Raw genomic sequence first — 17,929 nt, forward strand, 5'->3', positions numbered from 1 at the left:
GGTGCGGCGGGGCCGGGGGGGCCGCGCGAGGGCCCCGCTCAGCGCCGCCCGCCCGGGCCCTGCCCAGTTCCTCCAGCAGCACCAGCACTACCAGTCCCACGTGGAGATCTTCACCTTCCAGCCCGACAAGCCCAGTAAGGAGCTGGCGGAGCTGGTGATGTTCCTGGCGCAGGTGAGGCTGGGCTGCCCGCAGGCAGATCTGAGCGGCTTTCCCGGGGTCGGGAGGGTGACCCGAGGGTTTCGCCGGAGGTTTCAGCGGGGTCTGTCTGTGCCCAGGTTGCCCACTGCTACCCCGAGCACATGGCCAGCTTTCCGCAGCAGCTGAAGGACCTGCTCTCCTACCACCACACGGTGCTGGACGCGGAGCTGCGCATGGTGAGGCCTGCGGGGTGCAGCCTCGGGGCTGCCTCCTCATCGAGGTGGAAGGTCGGGTTTGTGCAATGCTGGTTCTGATTCCCCGTTTCTCTCTCGCAGACCTTCTGTAAGGCTTTGATCTTGTTAAGGAACAAGAATCTCATCTCTCCCACGAGTTTGCTGGAGCTCTTCTTCCAGCTGCTGCGCTGCCACGATAAACTGCTACGGAAGGTGAGCCCTGCTTCCCAAAACCATTCCTGTTTTCCAGCAGGTGCTGGCTGCCTTGCCAGAAGAACTGCAGCACTCGCAGGCAGCTGTTCTCCATGGTAACAGTAGGAAGGCTCAAAATAAACGAGCTGTTGGGTCAAGCCATATTTCAGGTTATCTACCATGAAAGTGAAGATCAAGTGCTTTCTGTCACCACGGTTATGAGCCTGGCCTATGGTACAGGCTGGGATTGCTAAAGCTGTATTTCATTTTCCTGCCTTGCTGTTGGTGCTGGAAATTGAGCACTTTTGCCAAATACAGAAATGAAGAGTAGGTGAGACTTCCCAGGATAACTTAATGCTGTTTTTCCAGCTGTAATTTAAAGGCAAATTGATATTAGCTGTGAGTGGTTTGGTCCCTCATCTTAGTACTTGGAGGCTGTGTGTGGGAGTAGTGATGTAGCTGCCTTGTTCTCTGCATGGCTTCCAGGGGTTCCTCCCTGCCATCTCTCCATTTTCAGACTTTGTACACTCACATCGTGTCAGACATCAAGAATGTCAATGCCAAGCACAAAAACAACAAAGTGAACACAGTAAGTATTTCAGCCCTTGGATATTCTGCCACCTAACGTCTTGATGTGCTGAAAGACCCAGAATAACTGTGCCTATGCTCCTTCCTCAGATGCTGCAGAACTTCATGTATACTATGCTGAGAGACAGCAACCCTACTGCTGCCAAGATATCTCTGGATGTGATGATTGAGCTTTACACGAGGAATATTTGGTAGGTCTGACTGGTTCCACTTTTGTTGTGGGGCAGCTCTCCTGACATCATGAGTGGCACATAGTGCATCATGTCAGACTGAAGGCCTGGGCCTCCTTTTTTGTGTTCCAGTTGAGCTGTGTTTCGTGGGATGCAATTTAGCTGGGAAGGAACACTGTTGTGCATTGTCCCAGAGTTGTTGAGGTTGAGTTGTTGATATGTTAGTTGAAAACAGTATGGAAACGGTGTTGCATTTGAATCCAAAGCTGTGTGCAGCTTGCTTTTTTGAGCTTTTGCACTTAAAACCTGCTAATGTTGGCACACAGCCTGTCTTGTACAGTGGGAGGAGGAATTTCCGCGTAGCTTTTTGGTTTTTTCTTTTTTTCTTAAGACTTAAATTCATTCTGGAAGACTGACCTAGTAGGTGCTTTGACTTCCGGGCTGTTTTAATGAAGCTGTAATATGGTTCCTGTTTTTAGCGATAGCCTGAGAAATAGTTGCCTAAAGGTAAGTATTGAAAGGAGTAAAAGCCTCCTGCTTGCTCCTTGACTCTAAAAACATCTTAAGATTTACAAGCCCTTCACTTTGTAACTCTTGTGCTGCTCTTGGTTCTTGCACAGAAATGAAACTGTATAGAGATTAAAATGCAACAAGTGGCAGTTCTGGGGAGCAGAATAGATCAATAGAAGGCAGAGAACATAGGGGCTGCTGAAAAAAGTGTTGTAGGTAAAGACCTCTTCAGTCCTATGGAGTTGGTTTTTAAGTAAGAGAAACTTGGTATGAAACCAGATTTTTTCCTGTAGCTTTATTACTAATTTTGATTTTTAAAGCATACTTTATTTCAACTATCCAGTTGATTTTCTAATGAAAGTTAGAATTCTACACTGACCTTTTTCACCTGGTGGGAGTTTATCTTTTATCGGTGGAAAAAGTGGTAATCTGTCTTCAGTTATCTTACTGGAGGTTGTTCTTTCTGCCCCTTCAGTCACAGCATGAACTAGGTGGAGCAAGAGTGTATTTGCTTATTTAGATGAAGCTACTGTGATGTTGGAAGAAAAGAAAATTATAGAAGCTTCATTTCTCTGCACATCTGCTTTGAGAGACTTAATTTTAATGAGGCTTCCTAATTACTAGCAGTCACACTTTGTGAGGCTTTATTTTCTGAGCATTACTTGAAATGGCTAAACTTGCAAGGTAATGTTGTACTGTTTTCCAGGAATGATGCCAAGACAGTCAATGTTATCACAACTGCCTGTTTTTCCAAAGTGACGAAGGTGAGAACAGAAATCGCCTCATGTTACCTGAGCTATATTTTTCCTGTGGATGCAGCTTTTTATTTTGGTACTGTAATTGCTAGCAAGCTTCACTGGTGATTTGTGTTAGTCTTGTTTTCTTTCCAAAATGGTGCTCATGTTGTGGGGGGAGGTGACATTTGGCACCTGTGCAGAGCAGCAGAATTGGAAGCAGGCTGGTGTGGGAAGGGTGTGTGTACTTGCCACTTCTGCTCAGCAGAGGCTGCCAGAATATTGCTTCTTTGTAACGAGCACTGTAAGGCTTTCATTTCTTACATGTGAAGAGAGCTGTTGTCCTGCCTGGGGGCTTGGGTACATATAAGGTCTTTTGTCATCCGTGTCAGTTCTGCTTTGCTGTGGGTTTTCTAAGCTTTTATAATTTGAGGCAAGTTTTTCAGCTCTGAAGGTCCGAAAGCTGTTCCATTCAATAAACATTAACTAGTCAAGACAAAGAAAAAATGTGAGCAACTCTTATAACCTAATAAATGTTTGGGCTTTTGAGCACTGTCTCAGGTATCAGCTGTGCAGGAGTTCCTGATAAGGTTCATGTGGAGCACTTAGATTGAAATGGCTTTGCGGAACGGTAGGAAGATAATCTGCATCTGTAAACTTGTTCCAGGCATTGTGGAAGCTCAGCTGCTTATTGACTCTGTGTGGCTCTGACTGTTGAGGCTGGGAAGCAAAAATGGACTGAGTGTCTGTAAAACGCCTGCAGATTTCAGTCTGATTTTCTGTTAATACTCATGCCTGTAAAAAAACTGGGTAAACTAAGATGTGGATGTATGTGTGTTGCAAGTCCTCTTGTCAGTTTGTCCTAGATTACCTTAACTTTGCTTTTCAGGTGTTAGTTGCTAGTTTGAAGTTCTTTCTTGGGAGAGATGAAGATGAAAAACAAGATAGTGACTCAGAATCTGAGGTGGGTGTTGTGAATTGATTCTTCCCTTCTCTTTTTCTTCAAGCTGGTAGGTCTGCCCTCCTAGTGACCCTAGCTCCACCAGTCTGTTACTTATTTTTTAATCTTGTTTCCTACAGGATGCCTTTGCTGTCTGTGTCTAAAGCTTATAGTTGCTTTCCTATTGTTGTGATAGAAGCTTTGAAGACCTAAACAGGGGCGGGTCAGTCTAGTTCACAGGTGATGATTTGCTAGATGTGCAATACAGAGTTGTGGGAAGAGGCTTTTCACTGTAGTGGGTGATTGTTTAAGTTTCTAGCTGTCTGCTTTGTTTTCCCTTTTGTGCTCCACTTCCTGTTTGTGTCCAAATTAACATAATCCAGTTATCTTGAGAAGGCTGATAACCTAACTCAGTCTGCAAGAGGGAGAGTTTTCCAATGCAGGACAGCATCCTGATACTTTGAGTTTCTCTGATTCCCATCAGTCTGAACCTGCCAATATAGGATATCATTAGTGATATCCTGTGAGCAGTGAGTGAACATTGTGTTCAACAATGACGTGAACAATGAGTGAACAGTGCTCTGACCAGATGTATAAACTATTGTATTGATGATCAAGTCTCTGGTCTCCCTTGCATGTAGGTATGTGGTGAGTTTTGTGGCATCAGGATTATAAATGCTACTGTAGCTATATGATATTTAGCAAGAGGGAGAGTTTTCCAATGCAGGACAGGATCCTGATACTTTGAGTTTCTCTGATTCCCATGTGAAGCCTGGTGTCACCTGAGCCTTGTTTTCCATTGCCTTCTGCAGGATGATGCTCCTACAGCCAGAGATCTGATGATGCGATATGCAACTAATAAGAAGAACACCAAGCGCAAGAAGAAACTGGAGAAAGCCATGAAGGTTCTCAAGGTGAGGGACATCTGACCTGGAGCTTGATCCTTCACATACAGAAAGCTTGTTACCCCTGGTGACTTGGCTACCTTTTGTCACCTCCTCTAGGTCAACGTCCTCAACTGTTCCAGCACCCGTTGCCCAGGCGTGTGCCGTGTTTGTTTGGAAGGACGTTTTATTTCAAACAGTTTTAGAGCCTAAGTTGTGGATGAGTTCTGCTCTGGGTACCTGTTGTGTGGTCCCCTACTTCTAAATGTGTGGTGTCTCAATAAGTAACTTTTTTAATGCAGCTCCTGTGAGGTGGCAGGAAACCCTGTGCAGTTGAAAAGAGTGATAGTTTACTTGTTAAAGCAACTCTTTGAAGAGAAGAATGATAAATAGAAGCTTTTAACAGCAGCCTGGAACTGAAGCACTTCCAATGTCTCTCTCTTTGCCGTGCAGAAACAGAAGAAGAAGAGCAGGCCAGAAGTGTTTAACTTCTCTGCTATTCACTTGATTCATGATCCCCAAGGTAAGCATGCGCTATTTTGTCTGGTTTTTTTTTCAAGTTCTGTGTTATCCCAGACACTGAAGCTTGGACACAACTCTGCAAGGAGAAAGGCAGTGACAAGTAAATAGAAATGGGCCATGTGATACTTGCAGTGTGCTTTATCTTACAATTTCAGAGCACTGCAGAAGAGTGGTATCAATCCTGTTGTGCTTGCTGTAGCAGAACAGGTTCAGACAAGGAAGAAGCAATGTTAAATCATCTACTTGATGTTGCTGCAAATCAGGATGTGGCTGTCTACCTTTCTTTTATCCGTGAAGGCCGTAACTCGTGTGAATAAGGAGTAGTTTATGATAGCTTCTTTGGCTTACCCACTTAAAAAATGTACTTCTATTATTATTTGCATGTTTCTCCAGTATCACTTAATCTTAGTCTGATCTAGTGAACCTCCACAGATTGCTTTTCAGATGAACCCGAAATATATCTATAACAAATCTAGCTTTAAATACTGAGTTTGTTATGTAGTGGAACTTGTTCTAATGTTCCTCTCTGGACCTGTGGACAACTTCAGACCTTCCAGTAGGCATAAATGCAAGCTACTGGGAGAAGTGCTCTGACCTCCTCGAATTTCTTCTGTGCTAAGGGCACTGGGGCTTAAAAAAAACCAACCAAACTGCCTTTTTAACCTTTATCCCAACAGAGTTCTGTATTGTGCTGTTTAAGTAAGCCATCCATTTCTTGCTACTTCTTCCAGACTTTGCAGAGAAACTGCTGAAGCAGCTGGAGAACTGTAAGGAACGATTTGAAGTGAAGATGATGCTCATGGACTTGATATCTAGGCTAGTTGGAATACACGAGGTACATGCTCTGGTAACTTTATAATGATCTGATGGTAGCCAGCCTGGTTTGGGTGCTGGCATGCCCTGGCCTTGTGCCTCTGGAAAACAAGGTTCAATTTGGCATGTTGAGAAGTGCAGATGTCTACTCAGGTAGTTGTCAGTGGGTCTCATGGCATGGTACAGTGGTGTAGACTTTTGTGGTACTAAATGATCTCTGCTAGAGAAACCTGTTGGCCTGGAGAATAGCTGAGCTGTCTCTAATAATTTCCAATACTTGTGTGCTCCTGGGAGGCTTTTCAAAGGAGGAAGACTATTCAAAGGAGCCGGGTAATTGCCCACAACTGGCACTCTCTAAGATACAGCTGAAGTGTGCTCAAAACTGCTGGAGAGTTTCTGTTTGGGAGAGAGAATTGTGTCCCTGAGGCAGAGGGGAAAGTGTCATGCTGTAGGGTTTTGCTGCAGAGTGCCCTAATTGAAATTTTGTGCAGTTTTAACAAGAACCACACTGTGTTTCACAGAGCTTGGGGTTGAGCCTTATTTTTCCTTTGTAAAAATCACTTCCTCAGCTCTATATATGTCCAACTCAAGGGGAGAATGTCATGTAATAAAATCCAAGGCATTTGGAGAGCAAACTGTATAGAATTCTTGATTGTTCTGTGTCATATCAGTCTATGAAGCTGATCTCAAGTTGTTAATCTGTTACAACTTCTTTCTTGCAGCTTTTTCTTTTTAATTTCTACCCCTTCATTCAGAGATTCCTGCAGCCCCATCAGAGAGGTCAGTGGCTACCAGCAGAAAACACTGCTGTCCCATCATGTCACATGCACAGTTAGTTCTTAGGTGGCAGTAGCTTAGAAGGAAGTAATAGTCCAGAGGGTGTGGGTGAAGGAAATAAAAGGCCTTGATTACCAGAAGTGTGAAGGGCTTTGGACTTCTACAGAAGCTGTGTGCACTCAATGCTCCTTACCTGAGTACTTGAGGAACTCCAGCAATAGTATAAAACGAATCTGCTGAGTTCCTACTTCCCTGCAAAGCATGATTGCCTTTTGCTGCTTTGTTTTACTGGTGTTACACTCGAATTCTAGAGCATTTCTTTTTCTCTCCTGGCTGTTAAAGGAGGGATTGCACTGCTGCTGGGGTGGAGAGCAGAGGAGTTCCTAATCCCTGGTGGGAGAGAAATGATGTTTGTCCCAAATAACTGCAGACTGAAGTGGCTTTGAGACTTTGAGCAGCTTGTTGGGTTAGCTATTTTGGTGGATGCATTTATTGGTCAAACTAAGCTGCAGCAATTTATGTTGGTGTCTTCTTCCCCCTTTTCTCCCAGAAGTGACAAAGATTCTTCTGTTTGCTGCCCAAGCTTCACATCAGCTAGTACCACCTGAGGTCAGTACTTCACCTGCCTTCTATGATATTCAAAATTAAGTGGAATTATGGGATGGCGGTAGAAAAGGGAATCTGGTCAGACCCTTTGTTTTTACAAGCTTATAGTAACTTTAGACACTTCTGCAAGTTACAAGGGATTATTTTGTATAAAGGGAATAAAAACCACCCATGTCTGTCTTGATTTCTGCGAGGTAACTTGTCCAGAAAATATTTGCAGGCTGTAGTGAAAAGTCCTGAGCTCCATAATTCTGTGAAAAGGCCTCAGTCTGTTAATATTAACTCACTTTGACACTTATTGAATAGCATCAAGTTTTATTTAACCTTTTTCCTTACTTGCAGATTATCCAGTCAGTGTTAATGACCATTGCCAATAACTTTGTCACTGACAAGAATTCTGGGGAGGTCATGACTGTAGGGTAGGTACAAAATCTTACAAGAACTGTGAAAACTCTTTGTGGAAAAACTTTTCTTTCTGAAGCCACCTAAAAATTATTCCTGTCATTGATATCATGCCTTCAAGAGTCTGCTTGAACAAAAAAGTTAGGATGGTATCTTAGGAGAAACTTTCCTTATTTTTCTTGGCACTGTTTTAAATTCCATGGAAAGATGGGTTTCTGTGCATCTCCAGGAATGGTGACTCCACCACTTTCCTGGGCAGATCTATTCAATCTATTTGTATATACTCAGTGAGTGGCTAGCAGCATAGCTTAGGACTCTTAACTTTGTGAATTAAATTTTGATACTATGGATTAAATGTTGCTCTTAGTGAAAGTGTTACGTACTTTGACTGGTCAAGAGGTATTTAGGGCATGAAGATGGTTTAAAATGGAACTTTTGTGAGCACATAGGCTTGTTATACTGTTCTTAGCCTGCTCACAGTTGACTTCAGAACTGTTTCTTGACTTTTTTTCCTTGGCCTGGGGATTGTTTGACTGCTTCTCCTGTCTGCCTGGACCCAGACTTCACTTGCAGAATTCTGGTGTCTAGGGTCAGGCAACATAATAGCTGGAGAGTAGAGTATAGGCCAAAGATGGAATTTTGGAAGAACCTTTGTACACAGCTCCTTGTGATGTTCTTACACTAAATGTTGTGTAAGTGCTTTACAGGGTTCTTCAACTGCCAAATAATTAAGTCTATTATTGGGCCAGTGGGAGTTACTTCCAACTGCATCGTTAAGAATATAACTCTTCCAACTTTTTAGGATCAATGCAATAAAAGAAATCACTGCGAGATGTCCATTAGCCATGACTGAAGATCTGCTCCACGACCTTGTTCAGTACAAGACTCATAAAAATAAAAGTAAGTGTATTTACATGAGTAGAATTCATAATTTTTTCTCCTGTATAATAAGGTCCTCCATTGCTAAGCCTTTCATAATAGTGATGTCTCAATTGTTTTTCTGTGGGCTGGGAGGTATCATTTTCAGGATGTCTGATTTTCTCTATTTTCAGAGTATATAGATAGGAGACAGAACAGTCAGGTGTAGTTTAAACCAGGAGACCCAATAGAGAAGACTGAAGGGAAACTGCTTGCTGGAAAAGATTAGACCATATGGAAGAGCTGGACTTCAGAACAGGCATGAGCAGTTTGCTCAGAGTTCTGCTTTTCTAGACTTACTCTTGATTCTCTTTATTTCTGGGTAGATGTGATGATGTCTGCAAGAACTCTGATACACCTTTTCCGTTCCCTGAATCCAGAGATGCTGCAGAAGAAATTCAGGGTGAGTGTTCTTATGTGTGTTGTGTTCAGCATCAATGTAGACTTGTGCTGAGAAATGATTGCTCAAAAACTTCTCTCAAAGCCTCTTCAGAATGAGCTGGAATCAGGCCTGTGTTCTTTCCTTGCTGCATTTTTGTGTGATGCATTCTTATTTCAACATTTCCTTAGTTCAGATTTATCAAACTCATTGGTAAGATAGTGTTACAGAAGCTTGATTGTCTTCCTAGAATTGGTTCAAATTTTTAGTAATTCAGCATCTTCTCAGGCATAATTTCTTTTCTCCTGAATCTTCTTCTCCCCCAGTTTATTTCATAGATTTGTGGGCAATAACATAGCAGGCTGCTTAGCATGTGTTTTATTAACTTGCAGGGCAAGCCTACTGAGGCCTCCGTGGAAGCTAGGATTCATGAATATGGTGAACTGGATGCCAAAGATTATATTCCAGGAGCAGAAGTACTGGATGTTGAAGAAGGAACCAAAGAGGAAGGTTGGCCTTCTTCTCTTCACTACTTCTATTTTGAGCATCACTGTCACAAATGTTTTTATTTGAACTTAAAACTGGGCATTTGTGCATTTCACTTGCTGCTGTTACATGCTGTGTGGGTTACATGCCTGTTGTCCATTCAGAGGCACTGACACTGTCACTGACTAAGTGCAGTTTATCCAGTGCTGTTTGGTACTGTATTGTGTTGTCTTACACTGAGGGGTAGAAAAGCATTGTACAGCTATGGGCCTTCATGTGTTTAGCTCTGCTTAAAACAAAGTTTTTGTATGAAGCAAGGCAATGGGACTTAAATATAGTGTTTGGCTTCTTTAATTCATTTCCTGTGTAGATGCTCCATACAACCTGAAGTCTCTGCCTGAATCAGGGGCAAAAATGATGGGGAGGGACTGGAAAATTAAGCTGGAAGTTGGATAAATGATGCTTGAGGGCAGTGGGGTAGTGCAGTGGAGGTGTATTGGAGGAATGAACACCCTGATATTTCAGGTTTCTTAGAGACGTGAATTGGGTGGTAAGTATAACATTCTTTGCTTTGGTTTCTGAAGCTGGTAACTAGCACATTTGTCAGTTTGAACAACACTAAAGAGCAATGCAAACACTGCAGAAAGGAATGTGGGTATAAATAGCTATGCTTCCCTCCTTGGTTTGGATTGCAGTGAGAAGGGAACACCATTACTAGCAGCATAATAAGGATTCAGATACTTCAGAGACTGTCCCCATTTTGTTTTGAGGTTGTTTAACTTCAGATGAGAGTTAAGCTTGGCAAAGATAGCACTGTGGGATAGCTTGCTGGGACACTGAGTGTGCAAGCTGTTGTGGGTATTTTCTGAGGCTGGTTTGGTCTTGAGTGAACAGATGTACATTAACCCATTTTATGTCAAGGCTCTGATCACCAGGTTTGTTGAAAGCTCATGGTAAATGTGTTAAAGCATCTGCAGGTCCCGATAATGAGAAAATACCCCAGCTGCTTTTAGGGTGCATGTATATATTTTCAAAGCCTTTGCACTGCCATATGCAGTTATCACTAACAACTGGTATCCATAACTGACTGTGCATATGATATGGATGTACTAAGAAATCAAAGCTGATGTTTTTTGCACAGCTTTGAATTGTTTGCAAGCCAGATGGAATTTGATAGCTGAATGTCCCAATGGGAAAGCATGGGAGCTGCTGGTCTGTTCAGCTGTGGATGTCTTCTGAAAATCACTAACAAATAGCAACTGAATGTGTCAAGTATCTTATGTCTTGGTAACATCTATGTAGTTTTAAGGCTGGAATGCTGAGACCTGACAGCTTGCCTTGTTTGGTGAGCATGTCCCTGGGCATAAATGCATTAGGTGATAATTAATCAAAGGTGGTGGGAGCTTTTGATCTGATCTGAAACTATTTCAAACTCTAACAGTTAAGTTAGATCTGTACTGTGCACTTGTTCCCCTGAGCAGATGGATGGGAAAGTGCTAGTCTGAGTGAGGAAGAAGATAACGAAGATGGAGAATGGATTGATGTGCATCACTCCTCAGATGAGGAGCACCAAGAAATAGTGAGTTCTAAATGTCTTCTACCCCAAGTACAAACAGGTCTTGTTAATAGCAGACCAAATGATGTTGCTCTGTGCCTTCACGTGGCTGCTCATAAATAATTATACAGGGCTTGACCAGAATTAGGGAGGTTGAAGTACTGCTTAGCACCTGTGCTGAATTGTGCATTTCCTTAGGGTGGGAAGGAGATTTGGGGGAATTCTGTCCTAGTGCTAAATTCTTTCAAGCTATGGTATTCACATGGCTGCTCTTACTTGCTCTGACATAGAGGGTGGATGTCCTTCTCTATACTAATACTGCATGTTAGGTATAAAACTGAAGAATCCTAACAACTGCTTGTAGCATTTCTGAACAATATTGCCCCTACATTGGCATTTGGGAGGCAAGGGTCATGGGTGAACTGGCACAGAAATGGTTTGCAGAGCCTCTGGTTGAATATTATTTTTGCACTTTTTCCAAAAGGCAGAGAAGGTGAAAAGCATGCCTGTGGAGGAACGAAAAGCCAAAGCTGCAGCAGTCAGTACCAGCAGGCTGCTAACCCAAGAAGAGTTCCACAAAATACGCCTTGCTCAGCTCTCCAAAGAACTTAATTCAGCACCTGGCAAAGCTGCCAAAAGGAAACATATTGAAATAGATGATGAAGAGGAGGAGGGCAGGTAGGATATGGACTATCAAAGAGTGCTTTCTCTTTGCTACAGTCTGGTGATAGAGCTTTTAATTGTGGCAGGGCACAGAGCTTTCCTGTTGGTCAGTACCTGCTGCTGAGACCCATGCAGCCTGGAAGGGCTCCTGGCTGGGGTGATTGATTTATCCCTGAAAGAAGAGACAAGAGGGGCTAATGGAAACCCATAGGCACGTGTGGCTATTTTGGTAGTTGCATGGTTATATCTCCAGTTTCTTAAACTATATAAAGTGGGGCTTGCAAAACATTCAACCTTTGTAAGGTTGTCACAAGAATGAGGGGCAAGAATTAGCTTGAGACAGAACAAGAAGTGCTTGAGTGAAAATTAATATGAAAACAATGGTGTAAGAGATTGCTGAGATACAAAAGGTCTTGTTTTCCTTGCCAGATGAAGGTTAGTTTGTGATGGCCTTTTGTTGGATTTTTGTGTAGGGGAGAGTTGCTTTCACTCAGAGATATTGAACATCTGCATAAGAAGCCTAAATCGGACAAGGAGACCAGACTAGCAACTGCTATGGTGAGGAACTGGGTGTTTCATGTCATCTGCTTTTCTAGATACGGCTTTGTGCTTTTGTCTCCTGCAGAAGGGGGTGGTGGGATTGCATCTGTAAGACAAGTCCCCAGCTGCTGTCTGCTTTTTGAGAAATATTTCTGAGGAGGTTTGCTGTTGCTCCTTGGCTGTGCCAAATAAACAGCCTCTTGGTATTCACAGGTTACAATGAAAATAGACACCCCCAGTGTTCATTGTGATGAAGGATCAGCGTGGAAGGATTGCAAGACATCCACAAAGTCATACTAAGCCTGGGTTTATTGTCCCTGCTTTGGAATCTGTCACCTCAGCAGCTGATGTTACCTGTATGGAATGGAAAATGACCCCCTGTTCTGTTACACTGTCTTATTGCAGGCTGGAAAAACAGACAGAAAAGAATTTGTGAGAAAGAAAACAAAAATTAACCCCTTTGCCAGCTCTTCCAACAAAGAAAAGAAGAAGCACAAGAACTTCATGATGATGAGATACAGCCATAGCGTCCGGACAAAAAACAAGCGTTCTTTCAGGGAAAAACAGGTAATACCTAATGTTGAAAACACTGAGGGCAGCCTGAGCAATAAAGTTTATGCATGTGATGTGGTGTCTATCCTGTGCCATTAGTCTTTGCTGTTGACTTGAAGGTTTAATTGCTGCAAGGGACTATGGGCTGGGTGGCTTCCCGTGAATCCTACCCCAGAGGAGATAGATCAGAATTGGTGGTGAAGAATGCTTTTGGCAGTCTCTTCTCTTTAATATGCATCAAGGACCCAGCCCTGTTGCATAGTCGTGTGTAGGTTAGAAAGGCAATAATAATGTGCCTTGTTCTCCTTTCTAGAAGTTCAAGATTATCATACTAGAACCCTGACTACAGTCCTATGATAGAAATGTTTTCCTGATATGGAGTAGTTGTTTTTCAGGACAGTCTTCAAGAGTTTCTGCACTCTCCATATTTCACCTTTCTCCTGTTACTGTCATATTATGGCCTTGCCTGTCCTGGCCTTGAGGGTCATCTGAGAGCTTGTCAGAAGTGTCCTTAAAACACAGGCATAAATGTTACTTATTACCTGTTTGAAACTGTTTAGAAAGATGTTTCAGTTTAGCTCTGCTTCCTGCAAGCCTGTCCATAGAGCTGATACAGGATTCAAGACAGCCCTTGTGAAAGGATAAACGAGGTACAAATGTATTTGGCAATCCAGTTAATCCATGTTCCTGCAGGCAGCTGTGCCAAGGGTAGCTGAAGGGATGCCTCCAAGGCAAGGCAGAAACCTTGGGGGATGACAGTGCTGCTGAATGCCTTGAGGGATCCCCTATATCTCCCACAGATGTCTGGGGTTAAATGAGGTGCAAAGGAGGGTGGACAGGGAGCCCCCCTGCTCTAGTGGTGCACCTCAGCTGGGGTAATGACTGGTGTGTGGCTGCTGGTGGTGTAGGTACATCGCCTTGCCCTGTAGTGTTTCACTGTAGTGTGTGCTAACCACAAAACTCTGGCTTTAAAATCCTTTTCTCTAACCTGGCTGATGGGGAGTTTAGGCTTCCTCTGGGTGTTAGAAACTGAACTCCTTTTGAGGATGTTCCAAAAATAACTTACAGAATAATGCAATTATGCAGGGGTTTGATTTCTGTGTGGTGTTAATTGCTGTGTGTTCTTGCTTGGTTGTCTCACACTAGAGTTTTCAGATTCTATTCTTACAGACTCTCCTTTGAGTAGTTTCCAGTGTCATATCATTAGGATACTGTTTATTTGTCTGCAGTTTGTTGCCTTAAGTAAGACTGAAACCACTTATAGACTCAATAGAGAGAAACATGTTAAGTGTTTGTGTTAAATGGGAAGACTTGCACTAATTCTCTGTAGTCTTATTTTCTATCATTCTGCCTCACCTCAAATAAGGCTGACCACATTAACCCAGCTCTCAAAACACATCAAAAAAGTTGCAAGCAAACAATCCAGGTACTTCTTTCCAACAAGCCTTCTGGAATGGTTTCATTCCTTTCTCCCAGTGGATGTTTTGTGTTTAAATGTAACGGCTAAATAGTGATTTTCTGCATACTTGTTTAATCAAAGTTAGGCCACAGCATCAGTTCTGTGGACCATGATTTGGAAAGACTAGTTAAGTGGGTTTGAGTACTGTAGTTGTAGGGTACTGTGCTCTGCTGCTGCTTTTAGTGGCAGAATAAAATTACTATACCCTAAAGCTAAACCCCCTTAGCAAGTAAAACATGCCTGAAATACACAACAAAGTCTCCTTAGAGTGATATGGCACGTGAAAAATTCTAGCATCCCTCCTTCCCCTCCTTTAAAAGGAACTTTGTAATATTCTTTAAAAAAAACACTCATCCAACTTACCTCTCACGTGAACTGAAATATTTTCTTGACCTGTTAGTTCACAGTATCACAGAATCATTCTGGTTGGAAGAGACCTTCAAGATCAGAGTACAACCACTACCCTAATTCTGCAGTGTTCACCACTAAACCCTGGCACCACATCTGTCGTCTTAGATGTCTGGAACAGTTTGTTACTGTAATATTTTTCACTATACAGGATGTGCTTTTGTATTGAAACACTTTTTTTAAGCCCAACTTGTACTATAGAGTTTAGATCATAACCAGTGTAGTTGTTGGCATTTGCCAGTTACTGCATCCAGTTTTAGGTGATAAGCTATTAATGTTTTTCCTCTGAGACTGAAGGAGCTGAGAAGTGTTGATGTCATAGTGTTGTTGTCTTAATACTCTCCTTACCTGGCTCTCTTCCACTCTTGTTTCACGTTTAGCTGGCTCTTCGAGATGCACTTCTGAAAAAGAGGAAACGGCTGCTAAAGTAACACGTGGGAATGGAGAGGAGTACTTGATCACCAGTGAAGAAACAGCCCTAGAAATGCTTATTTCCACATACCATGGCTCCACAGGAAAAAAAAAAGGGACTGAAATGCCCTATGGGTTTTTCTGCTTTGTTCAGAAGTAGAAATTGCACACTTCCAAGTTGTTGGATAGTGAACCTGCAGGACTGACAGAAAAGACCTTAATCCTTGCAGAATTTGAACTTTTTTAAAGCATTCTAGGGAAGAAAGCAGTTGTCTTTGATTGAATAGAATTTACTTACAGCTGGTTTTGTATCTGTAAGTGTTAAAACCTAAAACCTTATTGTAAAAAGTGTTTTACTTGAAGCAAAAAATGAATAGATAATTGGAAGGGAAAAAATGTCTTTACTCAGCATATAATTATATATAAAAGTGCCTGTCTTAGTGATCTTATTTTACAGACTGAGTAACCTATTTATTAAGCAGCTGTTTTTACCCATTTAGTAACAAAACCAAGTTCTTGTGATACAAGTAAGTTCAATTGAGCAGTGAGAGGGAAGAACACTTTGGTCAAGTGACCAGTGAGGGGAAACAGTTTCATTATGGTTTGAAGAAAATAAGAAAAATTTGTATATGTGAGAGGGTTTTCAGTTGCCATTTAAATAGAAAGGTAGGATCACATGCAGGAGAACAAAGGAATCTTATTTTTCTATATCAATGTATCTTATGGTGGGACTTGACTAGCGACTGATTTTTTAAGTACATGGGAGAACAACATGGACCTGTGGATTCTTCATACCCAAGACTGAACTCTTGCTTCATCCTTTACTTCTGCTGGGACCATTGTGTTTGTACTGTACCCACCCACCTGTTTTAATGGAACCTTGAGAGAGTTATTTGTACTTCCTTTGGTGAAATTCTGTTTTGAACTGGATTTCCTTGTGGGGCAGGCAGAGGTGCTACATGCTCAGATTAATAAAAAAGCAGTTGGTGAGGTCTTTTTCTCCTGTTTTCTTAGGAAACCAGGTTAATGTTTATATCCTACATAGGAGTTCACTTACCTGAGGTATGTTATGCTGAATACACAATTGTATTCACCTGAATTCCTATTTGTTGTGTTTGTTTTCTTGGCACATCTTGCTGTTTAAAGCAAAAAAAGCTAGTAGAGGCTTCAGGGAGATAAGAGAATTGTGGCTTTGAATGTTATGTTCAAATTGAATGTTCCTGCTTAGGGAATTCAGAGATTGCTACCTGGGAATGCTGGCAGTGAGCTGGCCAAGTCGAGTTTATGGAGCTGGGAACTGCAGAGGTAAATGGATGCAGAGGAGCTTTAGCGGTTTGAGGAGGGAGTGTGGAGCAGGGGGCTGAAGAGACAACAGTAAGGGGAGGAGTTGGGGAGGCACTTGTATAAAACCCCCTTTCAGTTTTATGCCTGTTATGTGCATGTGTCAAAAAAAACCCTGAGGCTGAAAGGGGGACGCAATTAATTTTTTTTTGTTTGAGTTTTAGGACTATTGCAGAGCCTCCTCCCCCTTGCTTGTGGCCTAGCACTGGGGTCATGCTCAAGTGCGTGGCTGTGTCTTCCACCCTACATGAAAACATGAGAGTCTTGGGCTGCCCTTTTTAATCTCTTCGCCAAAATGAAGCATAAAACAGAAAAAAAAAAAAGGGGGGGGGGGGGGGGGAGAGGGAACCAGGCCTTTAGCATCTCTTCATTCACCTGTTATGTCCTGCCTCTGGGGGGTGGGGTGGGCTGGGGGCTTTTTGTACCACATGGCGGGGGGCCGTTGTTAGAAATGAAATGTAGTGTTGATTTTGCATTCTAGTGTTAGAAACATAGTGTTGGGTTTGGTATGTATGTGTGTATATATATATATATCCTAGTGTTAGAAATACATAGTTTGAGATAAGTGAGATACTTGTACCTTCTGAGGACACCAGGAGGGGTTTACGGCCCGAGAAACTGAGGGAGTGAATTGGGCTCCATCTGGGGATCCGAACATGGAGCAGGATTTATGGCCAAGATCAGACCCAACAAAGCCACTTCTGTATTGCTCCTCAGGGCAGGGTGACACCAGTAGGTTTGTTAATTGGGAAGACAGCCCAGGGGGCAAGAAAGGTCAAAATTATACCTTAAAAGATAAAAAGTAAACTGCTAGAATGGGATGTGTAAACAGGGGCAGGAAACTTACAGGATAATTAGAAGTGTCAGATGGGCTGTAAACCCTGGAGTGCCCAGCCAGTGGGAGGGAACTTTGGGTCGGGAACAGGGAATATAAACCGTTATTCACCTTACTATGGGTGTGCCTACTTGTTTAGGTCACCCATTCTTGCAAGAGGGTAAACAAACTGTGCTTTGCTGAAGGGTCTGTTTGGGCCTGTTCATTGGCACGACAAACGTTTCTCACAAACTCACCGTGAAACAGAGGAGAGGCAACAGAGGAGAGGCAACAGAAGAAATCACAGCTTCAGACAGCTGGGCTGCTCTGCTCTTTAGCTCTCTTCCCCATTCCTCAGTCTAGAGGGGGTGAAGATTTGTTGTTTCAGTATCCCAGCAATTGTAGGTGGCAAAAGTGCATTTTAGCATCCTTATGCTCTGGTGGTTTTTGTGGGTATATAAACAAATACACTGTCTTTATTTTAACAAAGCCCCGTGTTTTTGGCTCTTAGACCAGAGGCTGGTTTGGCTTCACACCCCGGAGCACGGAGCAGGACACAATTCCAGGCGGATGAAATCAGCTTTCTCCACTGCTTCCCCAGCCTGGGGCGCTCGACCTATCCTGCAGAAAGCCCAGCTCGCTTCCTACGAAGGGAACAATCACTGCTCGCCCATCTCGGGGGGCTGGAGCTGGGTTTGCTGATCTGGGAGTGCCAGCGGTGGGGCCCCGGGGGGTTGCAGCTTTCCAGCAGAGGGCCCCCGAGCAGCGCTGCGGCCTCGGGCAGGATTCCTGCCTGCTGCTCCTGCCCTGGCCCCGAGCAGCTCGGGAGCTCCTTGCAGTCCTCCTGCTTCTGGGGGCCACAGGTGTGGCTGGTTCGTGTGGGGAGGAACTGC

At 43.1% G+C, this 17,929-nt stretch overlaps 1 protein-coding gene across 1 annotated transcript in view; it reads left to right on the forward strand.

Moving 5' to 3' along the window:
* SDAD1 (SDA1 domain containing 1) overlaps nucleotides 1-14,901 on the forward strand; it is a 17,613-nt gene extending 2,712 nt beyond the window's left edge. Inside the window, exons 2-22 of the mRNA XM_010008532.1 lie at nucleotides 68-172; nucleotides 277-375; nucleotides 475-585; nucleotides 1,082-1,153; nucleotides 1,243-1,343; nucleotides 2,539-2,596; nucleotides 3,456-3,530; nucleotides 4,319-4,420; nucleotides 4,844-4,913; nucleotides 5,644-5,747; nucleotides 6,448-6,505; nucleotides 7,053-7,111; nucleotides 7,451-7,527; nucleotides 8,313-8,410; nucleotides 8,755-8,831; nucleotides 9,200-9,317; nucleotides 10,775-10,872; nucleotides 11,333-11,526; nucleotides 11,985-12,069; nucleotides 12,457-12,618; nucleotides 14,851-14,901. Of these exons, the coding sequence (XP_010006834.1) occupies nucleotides 68-172; nucleotides 277-375; nucleotides 475-585; nucleotides 1,082-1,153; nucleotides 1,243-1,343; nucleotides 2,539-2,596; nucleotides 3,456-3,530; nucleotides 4,319-4,420; nucleotides 4,844-4,913; nucleotides 5,644-5,747; nucleotides 6,448-6,505; nucleotides 7,053-7,111; nucleotides 7,451-7,527; nucleotides 8,313-8,410; nucleotides 8,755-8,831; nucleotides 9,200-9,317; nucleotides 10,775-10,872; nucleotides 11,333-11,526; nucleotides 11,985-12,069; nucleotides 12,457-12,618; nucleotides 14,851-14,901 (1,974 nt within the window). The remainder of the gene's footprint in view (nucleotides 1-67; nucleotides 173-276; nucleotides 376-474; nucleotides 586-1,081; nucleotides 1,154-1,242; nucleotides 1,344-2,538; nucleotides 2,597-3,455; nucleotides 3,531-4,318; nucleotides 4,421-4,843; nucleotides 4,914-5,643; nucleotides 5,748-6,447; nucleotides 6,506-7,052; nucleotides 7,112-7,450; nucleotides 7,528-8,312; nucleotides 8,411-8,754; nucleotides 8,832-9,199; nucleotides 9,318-10,774; nucleotides 10,873-11,332; nucleotides 11,527-11,984; nucleotides 12,070-12,456; nucleotides 12,619-14,850) is intronic.
* Nucleotides 14,902-17,929: the final 3,028 nt, after the last annotated feature.

The sequence above is a fragment of the Chaetura pelagica genome, unplaced genomic scaffold (assembly GCF_000747805.2).
Source record: "Chaetura pelagica isolate M959 unplaced genomic scaffold, ChaPel_1.0 scaffold272, whole genome shotgun sequence".
Lineage (NCBI taxonomy): Eukaryota > Metazoa > Chordata > Aves > Apodiformes > Apodidae > Chaetura > Chaetura pelagica.